Here is a 15,125-nt window from a genome sequence, read left to right as displayed (position 1 = left end):
GGAAGAGGGGTAGATTCGTCTTCATAAAACCTCAATGAATTATCAGATTTCTTCATTCTGGGTGTGGGTATGGGGTTTCCCAATAGTATTGTTCCATTATTTTGCATTCCACCTTACCATTTAAATGAAGCTAACACCCTAATACAGGAGCAACCCTACCAAAATGGTCCTAATAACACCTTACCTACATCCTGTGTTCCAGTCTGCCATTCACCTTATTCATGTAACGTGTTTTGATTTTGTAATGTTGCTTGTATAGTGCTCTGGAATCAAGGGCATTTTAAAGTAAATAATAATAAATCCTCAGCTAGAACAAGTTTACAGATTTTAATCCATTTATTATCCCAGTGTGTTTCTACCAGTTTTAAATATGGTTTTATCAAATGCTGCTGTTTGTCTCTAGAATGTATATTGGGATATTTTAAAATCAGTGTACATAGTTACAGGTAGTTTATTGCATGTTATTTTATACTGGTATAACAAGTCCCTTGTCTCTCACAAAAATATATAGACTAAGATCCGTTCCTTAAGAAGGTCAATAATTAAAACATGATTTTTGAATTTCCCATTGTAAATTTTATGCTGCATTTTTTTTTCATTTTTTAAATCTATACTCTGTAAATTGGAGCTGTACAGTGGGGCAATAGCAGTTTTACCAGGCCACCTTCATGACACCTCATTGATTTCCCGATATTTGTGTTCTATTTATCCAGTATATTCTAATAATTATTCTAAATATTCTAATTATTGTTAGTAGAATCTAATTATTAGTTGTTCATACTAGCATTCATAGTTCATTTTCATAATCTTTGACTCTCAAATTCTGAAAAAGACAAAAAGATAAAAACCCATCTTAAGAGGTCAGTGGGATACATACATATACCTAAAGATGTCAGGTATTGTTGCTTTTTAATCATATTTTTAATAATATTTAGCTTTTGAATGATCTTTTGTATCCCTTTTTTTAACTGCACAGGGGAACTTGTTTACCAAGTTCAGTCTCCAGATGAAGGCGCATTGGTTACTGCTGCAAGAAATTTTGGCTTCATATTCAAATCTCGAACACCCGAGACCATCACTGTGCAAGAAATGGGGAAAATCGTAACTTACCAGCTGTTAGCCATATTAGACTTCAACAATGTCAGAAAAAGAATGTCTGTTATAGGTAATGTATTTGTTTTTTTGTAATACTGCCTTTTAATACTACAGCAAATACCCAAACACTGTTAATTTAGGTAGGTTTGAAAAGGTAAACTGAGCTCACATCTTTGTTGGCAGCTCTAATTGTAGATTCAATCTTATTTGACAGGAATAATTGCACAGCATGTAGCGCTGTTCTAACAAAACAGCAGATTCCATTAGAAGACACCGGAGAGGAGGTGGCTGAGGTAAACGACGTTCACTCACCTCCCCGGTTCCAGGGGCGGGTCCTGCATCGCGGTGCTCCGGTTCCAGGCCGCTTCCTGGTGTCTGACACGGGCCTGAGACGATACGAGACAAGAGGACTTGAAATGGATCCCGCCTCCTTCACTGACTTGCTGAGCGGACCTGAGACGTCACATCTCGGGCCCGTGTCAGACACCAGGAAGCGGCCGCGAACTAGGGACCGGAGCGCCACGATGCGGGACCCACCACTGGATCCGGGGAGGTGAGTGGACGTCGTGTCCCTCAGCCGCCTACTCCCTGGTGTCAGGAAAAAAAAATAAATAAATAAAAAAAAAATATATATATATATATATGTGTGTGTATGTATATATGTTGGTGTGTGTAAATAAGCATGAACAGTAAATAAGCAACAAGTAACAAATAGAGACTTTAAGGGCTGGGAGCTCCAAGGTCCAGTCGGCAGAACCCCATTTGTGCAAAGACGCTAAGTCCTAGCTTTTCTGTTTGCATGCCAATATAGATCTGTTTGATCTATATTGATAATTAAGTTTTATTGTTCTCAATACATTCCACTATGGAATAAATAAAGATTTTCAACTGGAATATTAAATTCATTAAGCTCTGGGATGTGGTCTTTTAGTGTTCTCTATTTATATATTTATTTATTTATTTTAAATATATACAGTTACAGTTCTGTACTAATAGATTTACAGTCTGACAATTCAGTGCAATTCAGTTCACTTAATTGTCAGATCATAGTGTTAAAATTGGACTGGCACCATGTTAAACAATACTATGGTGAGTGCAAGTCCTAACAATTCAAAACACAAACATCCAAGAAAAAGAAAAAGGATTGAGGCACGTGCGGCTCCTCTCTCCGCGCTGAAGAATGAACATGTTCATTCTTCAGCACAGAGATATGCTGAGGGATGCGACGAGCACGCCTCCCATAGAGTCTCATTATGACACGGAGGCTGGCAGCATTCCGCGGTGGACAATTCCGCTGCTCTTGCTCTGTGTGAACGGGGCCTTACTAGTACAGCCTAACAGATCTTTTATGGCAACCACGGAGACCTTAAGAGGACCTTGGGATATCAGACAAGTGACTAGCTTCTCACATTGTGGGGGCTGCCAAACAAAATCCCCAAAATCTGAGGCACCTGTCAAACATTAGACTAGATTCCACAATCGCTGTTGATCATGGCATCTTAACAGTTAAACGGACAGCATCAGACTGATTTCTGATGATGGTAATTGACAATGGCAAATAGCAACCAGTACCAACCACATATGGAGTGAGCTTGGCCTCTGAACCTGTCCCATACTTGCCCATCTGATCCATGACATGCATGTTGTTCATGAAGATTGTTGTCGTTTATAAAGAGAAGATTACAAATTTACAGTTTACTGTCAGTTTCTAAAAGGTTAATATGTTTCTAAAAAATGGGCACTGTAACAAAACAGTAGCCACATTTTGCGACCAAAAGAAGTCAGTTTGGCGAAGAGTTACAAAGTTTCTCTGTATGTTATCTGGGCAGTTAAATCTATTATCATGGTGCATGAAAGAAAGTTAAACAAAAAATCATCTTTTCAACTGCTGTATTTCTCTATACTTTCATATTGCACATTAATTATTTATTTTATTATTTTATTAGGCCATTATTTATTAACATGTCATTTGGCTTATCATCTGTAAACCCGACAAAATGTTGGGGGATCTCTCAATTTTAGCCAACTTAGATGCCTATCCATCTGACAGAAAGAGATTTTGCCATCATTTTGAATATGCAGGAACTACATTCTGTTCTGGGAGATGAAAATTCCAAACTGATCAGAATCAGATCTTTCTACTAAAGAAAAGTTTAGCAAATGTGTAGTCTCTTTGATTTCTGTGTCCATAAGATTTTGTCTTACTCTATTCCTAGAACTGTGAAACTCTTCTTTGGCTTGTTCCCACATTCAATCCATCATCTTCTCCCTGCTTGCACCTCTCATATGTCTGGCTGAATATTCCCTTGCAGACTGTGTCCTCTTTTCAAGTCTTTAGTATTAACCTTTTATCTTTAAGAATATTTACTTTTACCCAATGAATAAGGTGTACAGTTCATTTAAAAGTATTCATAGTAAACATTTACATATTTCTAATAATAGTTGTTCCCTATAACATCACAATAACAAGAGGTGAAAGAAGTCCTAATTTCCCTCCTACTTTTACACTTCAGTTTATTGTTCTTTCTGAGCCAGGAAACCCATTACTCTTAGATGATATTTCTTACAGTTTAGTTGAACATTTATATGGGCTATGTGGAAAAAAATGTAGCTCCTAAAACACAAATTGGCTGTAAGCTGCGGTTGTCCTCAGAGATTTTCTAACCAAAACCATGGATAGACGAGAAATCTCTGTTATTCATCACAATTCTCTATCCACCCCTTTCGTGTCTGCTAATCCACATGGAGACAAGTAAGACCCGTAAACATATATTTGCCTATTCAGAGTGAATAGAATCTGTAGAGTAAGAGAGAAAATAAGTCTACAGTCAGTTTATTCTACTTACAGTATATATTGACAAATTTAGGCCATTAAGTAAAACACACACTGTACTTCAACAATTACTTAAAGAGATTCACTGTAATATTTTCTCTTGTTTATATGGGGTTAAAAAATGGCATAAATGTTTAATCCAACCTATGTCTGTGCATCCAGAGTAAAAAATAAATAATGTAGACAGATTTTGTTTTCATAGATGGTGAATGAAAATGTAAAACTACATTAGCAAAAAAAAGTTTTTCCTAAAATATGGTTGAAATATTATGTCCTTTTCTGATGATATGTTCCCTTAAGCAGTTACCTACCATGTTTCTTTGAAAATAAGGACTTGCTTCATTTCTAGGGCTTTTTGGAGAAGGCTTGAAATTAGGGATGGTCCGAACCTGCCGAGGTTCGGGTTCGTATGAACCCGAACGCTCGGCAGCAGATTCCCGCTGTCGGATACGGCGGGAGTAACGCCCTGAAAACTGGGATACAGCCTATGGCTATGGCTGTATCTCAGTTTTCCAGGCGGTCCTCCCGCTGGATTCGCCTGCTCCACGGAGCGGGCAGACAGCGGGAATCATTACTGAGGGTTCGGGTTTGTACGAACCCGAACCGAACTCGGTTCGGACCATCCCTACTTGAAATATAAGCCCTACTCCAAAAATAAGTCCCAGTTACTGTCAGAGTAGGTGACATTGAATATTAGGGGGGGGGGGGCAGGGGGTACATGGGCCAACTATTTATGCAGGGTATAAACTATGGGGACTACCTGCAGCAGGGATGTATACAGTGTGGGGAAACAACTACAGGGGGAAGTTATACAGTATGGAGGCCTAACTACAGGGGAACTTACAGTATAGGAGCCTATACTAACATATAGTGGGGCTACAGTATAGGGGTATAAGCTCTAGCCCTTTTTTCAAAGAAAAAAAATATATATAATAAAATATAAGACCCTGTCTTATTCTGTAGTCAGCATAATGTTGTTTGTGTTTATTTTATCTTATGAAAAGGTATAGGAAATACTCTCTGTCACCAGTATTTAAGGACAACAGTAGTTGCCTTCCAAGCACTTCCCAGACATGCTCTATTAGCGAGAGGTCTGGTGACCTGGCAAGCCATGGGAGTACGTCATATCCTTGAATACATTATTGGGATTTCCGCAGTATGTTAACGAGCGTTGTCTTGCTGATAAATGACACCTGGGCGACATGGGTGCATATATTTTTTTGTGACAGTGTATATGCTTTTACATGAAAAATAATATATATATATATATATATATATATATATATATATATTTTTTTTTTTATTTTTTTTTTTATAATATATTATACTATAATTATATTATTTTTTTTCTTTTATTTTTACTTTTAAATGTAGTTATTTAGTTACAGATTGTTTCATAATATGCAGGTGGGTTCTGAGGGGGGCTCCCACTCTATCCTGTCCTTGGATGCTGAAAAGGCTTTCGATAGGGTAGAGTGGGTGTTCCTTTGGGCGGTACTTGAGAAAATGGGCTTGGGGAAGAAATATGTGGAGATGGTAAAATTGCTGTATGATGAACCACGGGCAGTAGTTTCAGTTAATGAATTAACATCAGAAGGGTTTACTTTAGAGAGAGGAACCAGACAGGGGTGTCCATTGTCCCCTATGTTTATTTTGGCAATGGAGCCCCTGGCTGTAAAGATAAGGGAGGACCCTGAGATAAGGGGATTTGGAGTAAGAGGGAAGGATGATAAGATAAGTCTCTTTGCAGACTATATGTTATTATTCTTAGAGAACCCCGAAATCTCACTAGAAAAAACTATGAGGATAATGGCAGAATATGGCAGTCTAGCAGGATTAAAAATTAATTGGGAGAAATCTACGATGATGCCCCTCTCTGGTCCGTGGCTTGACCAAATGGTCCCACAGCACATTAAGGTTAGAGTATTGAGGAAAAATGATTGTTTTAGGTACCTAGGAATAAAAGTAACAAATAGGGTGAATGAGTTCATAGGAAATAACTTAGTTCCAGTAATGAAAACTTTAAAGGAGAAGGTTGCAGTATGGGTGAAATTAGTTAGAACAAAAATGGATAGGATAAGGTTGATTAAATCAATTATATTGCCCAAACTATTGTATCTGTTTAACTCCACCCCGATTTGGATAGATGAGGCATCCTTTAAAAGAATGGAGCAATTATTAAATAGATTAATTTGGGGGAGGAAAAGGATAAGAATACGCCTCAAGAATTTTTGCCTCCCTCGGAGTAAAGGGGGTTTTGGGGTCCCAGATCTTAGATTGTATTTCCTAGCAGCCCAATTACATCTATGGTGGGAGGGAGATAGTATACCCTTTGTCCAGTGGGTCTTGAGGAGGGGGAAAGAGGTGAGAGGAGGGATAATTGAGAAATTGGAGTCTGGACAGCTGGGAGATAGAGAGTGGGACGAATTTTCCTCGGTCAAAATGTGGGTAAAAAGTTGGAAGTTGATAAAAAGAGTGCTCAAAATAACAAGATCTATAAATAAAACACCATTATGGGATAATACTAACTTAGATAAAATTGTGAAACTAAAAGATATAAAGGGACTAAGGGAGGGGGGTATAGAAAAAGTGCAAGATGCATTCATAGGAGGCAAGTTGAGATCATGGTTGGATCTGCAGAGGGAGTACGACTTAAAGTGTCACTGTCGTGAATTTTTTTTTTGCAGAAATCAATAGTCCAGGCGATTTTAAGAAACTTTGTAATTGGGTTTATTATCCGAAAAATGCATTTTTATCATGAAAAAGCAGTTTGAAGCTCTCCCCCCTGTCTTCATTGTTCTCCTATGGAGAGAGCTAAAGAAAAGACCAAAACAGGACAACAAAGAGTTAATCTACAAATCCCTCACGGGATATCTCCTGTGACAGTCACCAGTGACCTCCCTGAGCGCGGATTACAGCTGTCACCCAGCTCCGTGCCTGTAATCCTCTGTTATCTGCTTTCTGCTGCCGGCTAACTCCCTCCTTCCTCCTCCCCCCTCCCCTCTCCCTAGAACAGACAGGGTACGACTCCTGCAACAAGTCACAATTTTCAGATTTTTCAGAGTGGATGAAAAAGAGGAAGGAGGGGGGGACCTGGGAAAAGGCTTTTTACATGCAGATAATGGCAGATTTGGCTAATAAACCCAATTACAAAGTTTCTTAAAATCGCCTGGACTATTTATTTCTGCAAAAAAAAAAAAAATACGACAGTGACTCTTTAAAGGGTATAAGCTGGCTGGAATGTGGGAGATTAAAATATGCCTATTTGGCGTCGGAAGAGAAGGACCTTTTTATGTGCAAGAGCCCCCAGAGGTATTAACATTGTTAGAGAAGAGAGATAGAGAAAAGGGATTGGCAAGGATATATGCTAAATTAAGAGAAACTAGTTATAATGACATGACCATTAAGAGTAGGGGTAGATGGGAAACGGATTTAAGAGTATTTTCAGAGGAAGGGTGGCAACGAGTCTTGAAAAACATTAGGTCAGTATCTTTAAATAGTAATCATCAAATGATCCAATTTAATATTGTCAATAGACTATACTATACCCCATCCTTCCTGTTTAAAATAAGGAAAAGAGATACCCCCAAGTTGTGCTAGATGTGGAGGAGGGCCTGCGGACTGGTTACATTTAATGTGGGACTGTCCCAGAATAAGGGAGTATTGGAGTGCAGTGGTAGAAGAAATAGTAAAGGAGGTGCAGTCTGAGATCTTGTTTACACCAGGTTTGGTGTTGTTGGGGGATGATACCCAGGTCGAGAGGAAAAAGGATAGGGGGAGATTGAACAAGCTACTATTTGTAGCTAGACTACAAATAGTTAAGAATTGGATATCCCCAAAAAATCCGAGTCTGATGGGGTGGAGAAAAGCTTGTGGATTATATGGAAGAGACGAGGGGAGAGGAGAATGGGTGAGATTATTATGAGAAGGAAGAGTAGGAGAGTCAAGATATAATAACTATGGAAAAATGTAAAAGATAGAAAGTAGGATAGTATACCGTGCTCAGTTGGGGGTGGGAAGGGATTGATAATTGAATTGTAAGATTTTTTGTATGTTCCTTTTATAAAATAAAGATATTAAATAAAAAATAAAAAAAAATAGTTATTTACAGCAATTAATGTATGTGTTATTTTTCACCAGTGCGAAATCCAGAAGGACAAATTAAACTTTACTGCAAAGGTGCAGACACTATCCTGTATGAGAGGCTTCATGTTAGCAGCGAAGAATTAATGTACATAACCTCAGAACATCTCAATGTGAGTATGCCATTTCGTTGATAAATATGGCATTTTTATAGATTAGTTTAAGTTTAGATCAATTTTATGTCTAAAATGTGTGCACCACACTTCATCTCTGTTAATCCTACTTTTTTCAGCACTTTTACATTATTTTTGTAAATATGGCTTACGCCAAATGTACTCTTAGCCTTATACTGACAGTAACGTATTAGGCATGTTTTGTATTTATTCCACTAGGTTCCTTCTACAGGGCAGTTTAGCAAGGTCTTCTTAGAGCTTCTAGGACCATGTACATGAATATCAGTACAACAGAGTTCAGTCTTCTAGACAAGAGACAGACGATCAACTGTATTTCCTCCATCCTCTGGGTTAAATTGAATTTAGCCAGTCATTCCAGAAGACGGGGTTATTGTAGCCTTCCAGTGTCTGGAAATGACTTGCCTTACTACCTGCAGAAAAAATCCAAAGCATATTTGTTTTCTGCACAAACCTGGGAGAATGAGGAATGAAGAGAAGAGCAATTGACAGAGACCAATGTGTCCCATTGCCAATAACCTGAGGTGGTTAAAAGTTTCTAAAAGGGGGATATTTGTTTACAAGTCCGCCAGATATGCAGATGTGTCCCCCCTCCTTTAAATCTTCAGCAAGCCAAACATGTTTTAACTTTTGAATGCTTTTGGGTGAAAATTAAAGCTGCGCTCCAAATTACAGGCTTCCAGAGGGACTTGAATTTCTCTTCCCATGCCCAAACAAATGGCACTGTACACACGTGGTATTCCAAAGAACTGTGGGCAATTCATGACCATGAGCAGGATCAGGTTATCAAAAACAAGGGTCAGGGGGAGAGAAAGGTAGAGAGACCCAATTTTACTGCTTGCCCATCCCTAAATTTTTAGTAGTAGTATACAAAGCAATAAAAGATTGCAGTTGACAATATGTTTTTAGCGCAGGGGAACTGTAACAAAGTTGAGCATCAACCACACAACAAAGGAGAACTGATTCATTTTTAACCCCTTCACGCCAGCCATACGGCTTTATACTTTGCACATACCCCGTCTAGCAGGAAAGTATATAAAGTTCCTGACAGTGAAGGGGTTTTAATGTGTGCAGGGCCATTTTAATACGATCGGGCCTGCACACATTACTGCCCCAGACCCAGGCATAATGACAGACAGCCGCGGTCCTGCAGCTGCCTGTTATTAAGCGCCTTAAACGCTGCGATGCACAGCGATCGTGATGTTTAAGGTAGTCAGTGACAAGAAATCTATATCAAAGCATGCGGAATTGTCTAATCTATTAAAATGTAACAATATTGTTCATGCACGGTGAACAGTGTAAATGAAAAGCGGGAAAAAACACACCAGGATTGCTGTTTTTTTTTAAATTATATTTAGAAAATTAAAAAAAAAAATCAACATTTTTCTCTTACACTAATATACCAATAAAAACTAGAGATCATGACGCAAAAAATTACACCCCAACAAGCCATGTAGGTGGAAGAATAAAAGCACTATGGCGGAAGGAGGAACACTGCTTCAATTTGACCTGGACATCCGTGCATCAATCACCTGTAGTCATGAAGAGGTTTATTACAACTTTTCCAATAGTAAAAAAAATGTGTTTTAGGAAATTAAATTACTGAAAAATGTATACAAACTCTGTGCAACGGTTCTTACCCTTTTATGTGTGTGATGTACTGTATTTGTTGTGCTAGTAGCATAATATGAACAGAAGAATAAAGTTTATCACTTGTCTCCATTTTCAAAGTTGCTACTTCAAGTAGTTTTATGTGGATTGTTACACTTCAGTAGATTGCATGAATAAATACATATAAAATATTTCAGGAGTTTGCAGGTGAGGGACTGCGGACATTAGCCCTGGCATACAAAGACCTCACTGAAGATGACTTCAGGTGGTGGCTTAAGATCCATCACGAAGCCAGTACTACTATGGACAACAGGGAGGAGCGGCTAGCAGCTGCATATGAACAAATAGAAAGTGATATGACGGTATGTTCTTAATTCATAGCTCTGTTTGTTTATGCAGGTTAATGTAAATGAACATGACTAGTTTATATACTAGGTTGATTTAGTTAATGAAAAAAATACACATATTTCAGAAACAAGAATTATAATATAAGCACGGTGAAGTAGGAGGCAATGAGTCACTATGCGAATTGAGTGTTCAGGGGGTAGACAAAATAAATGAAACACCTAGTAATTTAGGAACTAGTTGAGGAATAAATACACGGCATTGGGTTTAAAGTTGATGCCCTCTGCATTTATAGATCCATATGCCTCATTTAAGGAACTTTATCAAAAAGAGTCTCAACAAAATGTAAAAGATTAGTGTTTTAGATTTAAAGGTGTATTCTCATCTCAGCCTATTTTACCCAATCCGTGGGATAGAGAAAAACAAGCTGGTCACTGGAGGATTATTTGCTGTGTCTTCCACCAATCCCTAGAATGGGGGCGCAATCATCCTTGCAATGAATGTGTTCACTGTGCTTGTGTGGCCAACTGCCCTACATTGATTTCCCATGGGGCTGCCAAACATCTTCAAATGTTGAACTTGGAAATGTTCTGTGGTCCCATATTAAATAAGTGTAGTGCAGGCTGTGGTGGCCGTAGAGGTATAGTAAGGGCTCTGTTCTTTATAAGGTGGTTGTTTCCCTGTTTGAAGGATTGGTGGAGGTCCCAACATATGAACCCTAGTAATCATCTTGTTTTCCCTAATTCTATGGATAGGGGTTAACAAGCTGAGATGGGAATACCCCTTTAAAGGGAACCAATCACGCCGAAATTGCCCCCATTGAAAAGGAAACGTTCTGGTACATCACCCAGCACGCTTCCCAAACATCCCCCTGTACCCTCTGTCCCCTTCCTTTGTTACCCTGCAATCTTACATTTGTGAAGTCCCACGCCGTATGCTAATCAGCCCCAAGTAGTCATGGTGGGCTGAACTAGTCATGGTCCTGGGCGTAGTTATCCGGGTCCTGGGCGGCTTCCAGCACCGTAATCACGCATCTGCGCTCCGCCAACGTCATCTCTGGCTTGCGTTCCACGTCGGCGGCGCGTCGCGTCTCTCGCACACCGCTCATGCGCAGTACGGCGGGAGAAGACGCTGACGTACTGCGCATGCGTGGCGTGCGGAAGACAACGGTGGGCCGCCGTCGTGGAATGCAAGCCAGAGATGATGTTGGTGGAGCGCAGGTCTTTGAATCACGCCCCTCTGGGCGTGATTACGGCGCTGGAAGCCCCCCAGGACCCGGATAACTACGCCCAGGACCATGACTAGTTCATCCCACCAAGACTACTTGGGGCTGATTAGCATACGGCGCGGGACTTCACAAATTTAAGATTGCGGGGTAATAAAGGAGGGGACGGAAGGTACAGGGGTATGTTTGGGAAGCATGCTGGGTGATGTACCAGCATGTTTCCTTATCAATGGGGGCAATTTCGGCTTGATTGGTTCCCTTTAAGTAAAATTTGCTTTATTTATTAGGAGCTGCACACTTCTTAATCCCGTACACCAGCAACTGCCTTGGCACTGCATTTTGAAATCTATTTCAGGCCTGAGCAGGTGTAGATTTTAACAAGTTTCTGTCATTTTACTGGCGTAAATCACAGTACAGGTGCTGGAATGTTGAGACACACCCTCTTTACACCAAATTCCACTCTTTTTTTCTGACATGATAAGTGCAGCGTAAACCCACTGAAAAGATGCACGTTTTCGGCATTGGTGATAAATTTCTCCAAAAATGTGTAGCCTGACCCCATAGTCACACCCTCTCCATCAGTCATCTATGCCTTACTTATGTACCAGATGGACATTACAAACAACTAAGGAACAGATGGTGGGGATTATTACTGTATGTGTCAGGCTACACATGCCTTTATTTGTCATGTCTGATCATATGTACAGTTCGTTATAGTAAAACAGGGAAACATACTTGGTCCTATGAACTTTGTAATTCATGTCCATTATAAGACTATGAATCAAGCTACTTAAGGTAACAGTGGTTAGATGTAGGTTTTGTAATCTTGACATAATTTTTTAAAGTTTTGTAATGTAGAAGTCAAGTGCTAATCTCTTTTGAACATTTTTCAAATTTCTTTGATTTCTTTGAAACGTTAATCCAAATACAACTGCAATGAATTTTTTTAATGCCTTTTGTGATGTTTGTTAGCTTGTCTACCAAGTTATCTAAAATACAGATGTAAATAAAAAATGGATACCCCTTTAGTTGTGTAATGATATGGTTTTATTTGGAAAAGTTATTGGCATGTTACATGGAAATTATTGCATGTTCCATTGCTCACCCTCATTGCTCTTGTAAAAACATGGCTGCTATCATGTGATCTGCTTTAGCTACTAGGTGCTACCGCAATAGAGGACAAGCTACAAGAAGGAGTGACTGATACCATCGCTAGTCTCTTACTGGCAAATATTAAGTTGTGGATTCTAACCGGAGATAAGCAGGGTAATGCTGAAAACTGTGTGTTATTTACTGCATCATTGCTTCTAGCATGCTAATACTAAGTAATTACTTACAGCTTCTAAGACTCTATGTTTTGTTTGTATTATGAATTACTGAGAAAAAGAATTGAGGTTAATTAAAAATACAAAAACTGTGCGGCAGTTAATAGCGTTGGTTTGCAGCACCCGGGGCAAGGGAAAGTATTATTCCTCCTAGTGCCCCTGCTATTGTAGTTAACCCTCTTTGATGCCCCTTGTACCTGATGTGAATCCTTAGTGATGCCCAGTAGCCAGAGTTAACCTTCAGTGATACCCCTGGTAGCTGTGGTTAACCCCCCTGTGACGCCCCTTGTAGTCTAGTTAACCCCCAAGTCATGCCCCTTGTAGTCTAGTTAACCCCTAGTGATGCCTCTGGTAGGCCTAGTTAACCCCCCCAGTCATGTCCCTGGTAGCCTAGTTAACCCCTCCCCCAGTCATGTCCCTGGTAGCCTAGTTAATACCCAGTGCTTGTCCCTGGTAGCCTAGTTAACCCCCAGTGCCTGTCCCTGGTAGCCTAGTTAACCCCCAGTGCCTGTCCCTGGTAGCCTAGTTAACCCCCAGTGCTTGTCCCTGGTAGCCTAGTTACCCCAGTGCCTGTCCCTGGTAGCCTAGTTAACCCCAGTGCCTGTCCCTGGTAGCCTAGTTAACCCCAGTGCCTGTCCCTGGTAGTCTAGTTAACCCCAGTGCCTGTCCCTGGTAGTCTAGTTAACCCCAGTGCCTGTCCCTGGTAGCCTAGTTAACCCCAGTGCCTGTCCCTGGTAGCCTAGTTAACCCCAGTGCCTGTCCCAAATAAAATAATAAACATCCCACTCACCTTTCCTTCTCCTGTAGTCTGCGCCCATCTTCTTTTTGCAGGCGGCGTGCGATTAAATGATGTCATGTCCCTGGTAGCCTAGTTAACTTCCCCAGTCATGTCCCTGGTAGCCTAGTTAACCCCCCCCCCCCCCCCCCAGTGCCTGTCCCTGGTAGCCTAGTTAACACCCAGTGCCTGTCCCTGGTAGCCTAGTTAACCCCAGTGCCTGTCCCAAATAAAATAATAAACATCCCACTCACCTTTCCTTCGCTCCCACGCTGCCCAGGTCCTCTTCTTTCTCCTGTAGTCTGCGCCCGTCTTCTCCTGCAGGCGGCGCGCGATTAAATGATGTCATGTCCCTGTTAGCCTAGTTAACTTCCCCAGTCATGTCCCTGGTAGCCTAGTTAACCCCCCCCCCCCCCAGTGCCTGTCCCTGGTAGCCTAGTTAACATTCAGTGCCTGTCCCTGGTAGCCTAGTTAACCCCAGTGCCTGTCACTGGTAGCCTAGTTAACCCCAGAACCTGTCCCTGGTAGCCTAGTTAACCGCGGCCTGTCCCTGGTAGTCTAGTTAACCCCAGTGCCTGTCCCTGGTAGTCTAGTTAACCCCAGAGCCTGTCCCTGGTAGTCTAGTTAACCCCAGTGCCTGTCCCTGGTAGCCTAGTTAACCCCAGAACCTGTCCCTGGTAGCCTAGTTAACCCAAGTGCCTGTCCCTGGTAGCCTAGTTAACCCCAGTGCCTGTCCTTGGTTGCCTAGTTAACCCCAGAACCTGTCCCTGGTAGCCTAGTTAACCCCAGAACCTGTCCCTGGTAGCCTAGTTAACCCCAGAACCTGTCCCTGGTAGCCTAGTTAACCCCAGTGCTTGTCCCTGGTAGTCTAGTTAACCCCAGTGCCTGTCCCTGGTAGCCAAGTTAACCCCAGTGCCTTTCCTTGGTAGCCTAGTTAACCCCAGAACCTGTCCCTGGTAGCCTAGTTAACCCCAATGCCTGTCCCAAATAAAATAATAAACATCCCACTCACCTTTCCTCCGCTTCCATGCTGCCCAGGTCCTCTTCTCTCTCCTCTAGTCTGCGCCCGTCTTCTGCAGGCGGCGCACCTTGAAATGCCGTCATCGTGCACGGCTTCCAGGAGAAGGAAGACGTGCGGCACTCTGGTGGGGCAGGGGACGGCAAGCACAGCATCCTCCTGTGTCTGGCAGCTGTCATGCCCCACCAGAGTGCCGCACATCACAGGGGAGCCGGCCTGTGGGCCGCATCCGGCCCCTGAGACCTCCAGATGCATGGACGATGTGAATGAGCAACAGCTTGTTTCCCACGCTGACGTGCATGCTTCCTCCCAGCCCTGACGTCACTACATTGCTTTGTCCTTTTAAAGGCAAATAAAGTACATACAATATAACAATTAAAAACACAACAACAAGAACATGACATCCTTAGCATAGGTGACACCATAATGACACCTAATTGTATCCATTAGAATCAATGGAGCCACGTCACTGAGGGGGTATTGGCATACTGCTCTGTATATTGTGTTATGGATGTCCTTAGAGTCTGGATGGAACTAGAATGTTTGAATTCACAGTCAGCAAGCAGAGATGTATACCCTATACCTATACACTACACCCCCACCCCTGGTAAACAGATGCCTGTT

At 41.4% G+C, this 15,125-nt stretch overlaps 1 protein-coding gene across 2 annotated transcripts in view; it reads left to right on the top strand.

Annotated features, from left to right (window-relative positions):
* ATP8B4 (ATPase phospholipid transporting 8B4 (putative)) overlaps positions 1–15,125 on the top strand; it is a 185,987-nt gene that overhangs the window by 152,073 nt on the left and 18,789 nt on the right. For both annotated transcript variants that reach the window (XM_069983371.1, XM_069983382.1), the window contains exons 17-20: positions 977–1,165; positions 8,069–8,184; positions 10,011–10,175; positions 12,538–12,649. In XM_069983371.1, the coding sequence (XP_069839472.1) occupies positions 977–1,165; positions 8,069–8,184; positions 10,011–10,175; positions 12,538–12,649 (582 nt within the window). The remainder of the gene's footprint in view (positions 1–976; positions 1,166–8,068; positions 8,185–10,010; positions 10,176–12,537; positions 12,650–15,125) is intronic.

Source organism: Dendropsophus ebraccatus, chromosome 1 (assembly GCF_027789765.1).
Source record: "Dendropsophus ebraccatus isolate aDenEbr1 chromosome 1, aDenEbr1.pat, whole genome shotgun sequence".
Taxonomy (NCBI): Eukaryota; Metazoa; Chordata; class Amphibia; order Anura; family Hylidae; genus Dendropsophus; species Dendropsophus ebraccatus.
This window is presented reverse-complemented; position numbering and strand designations above follow the sequence as displayed.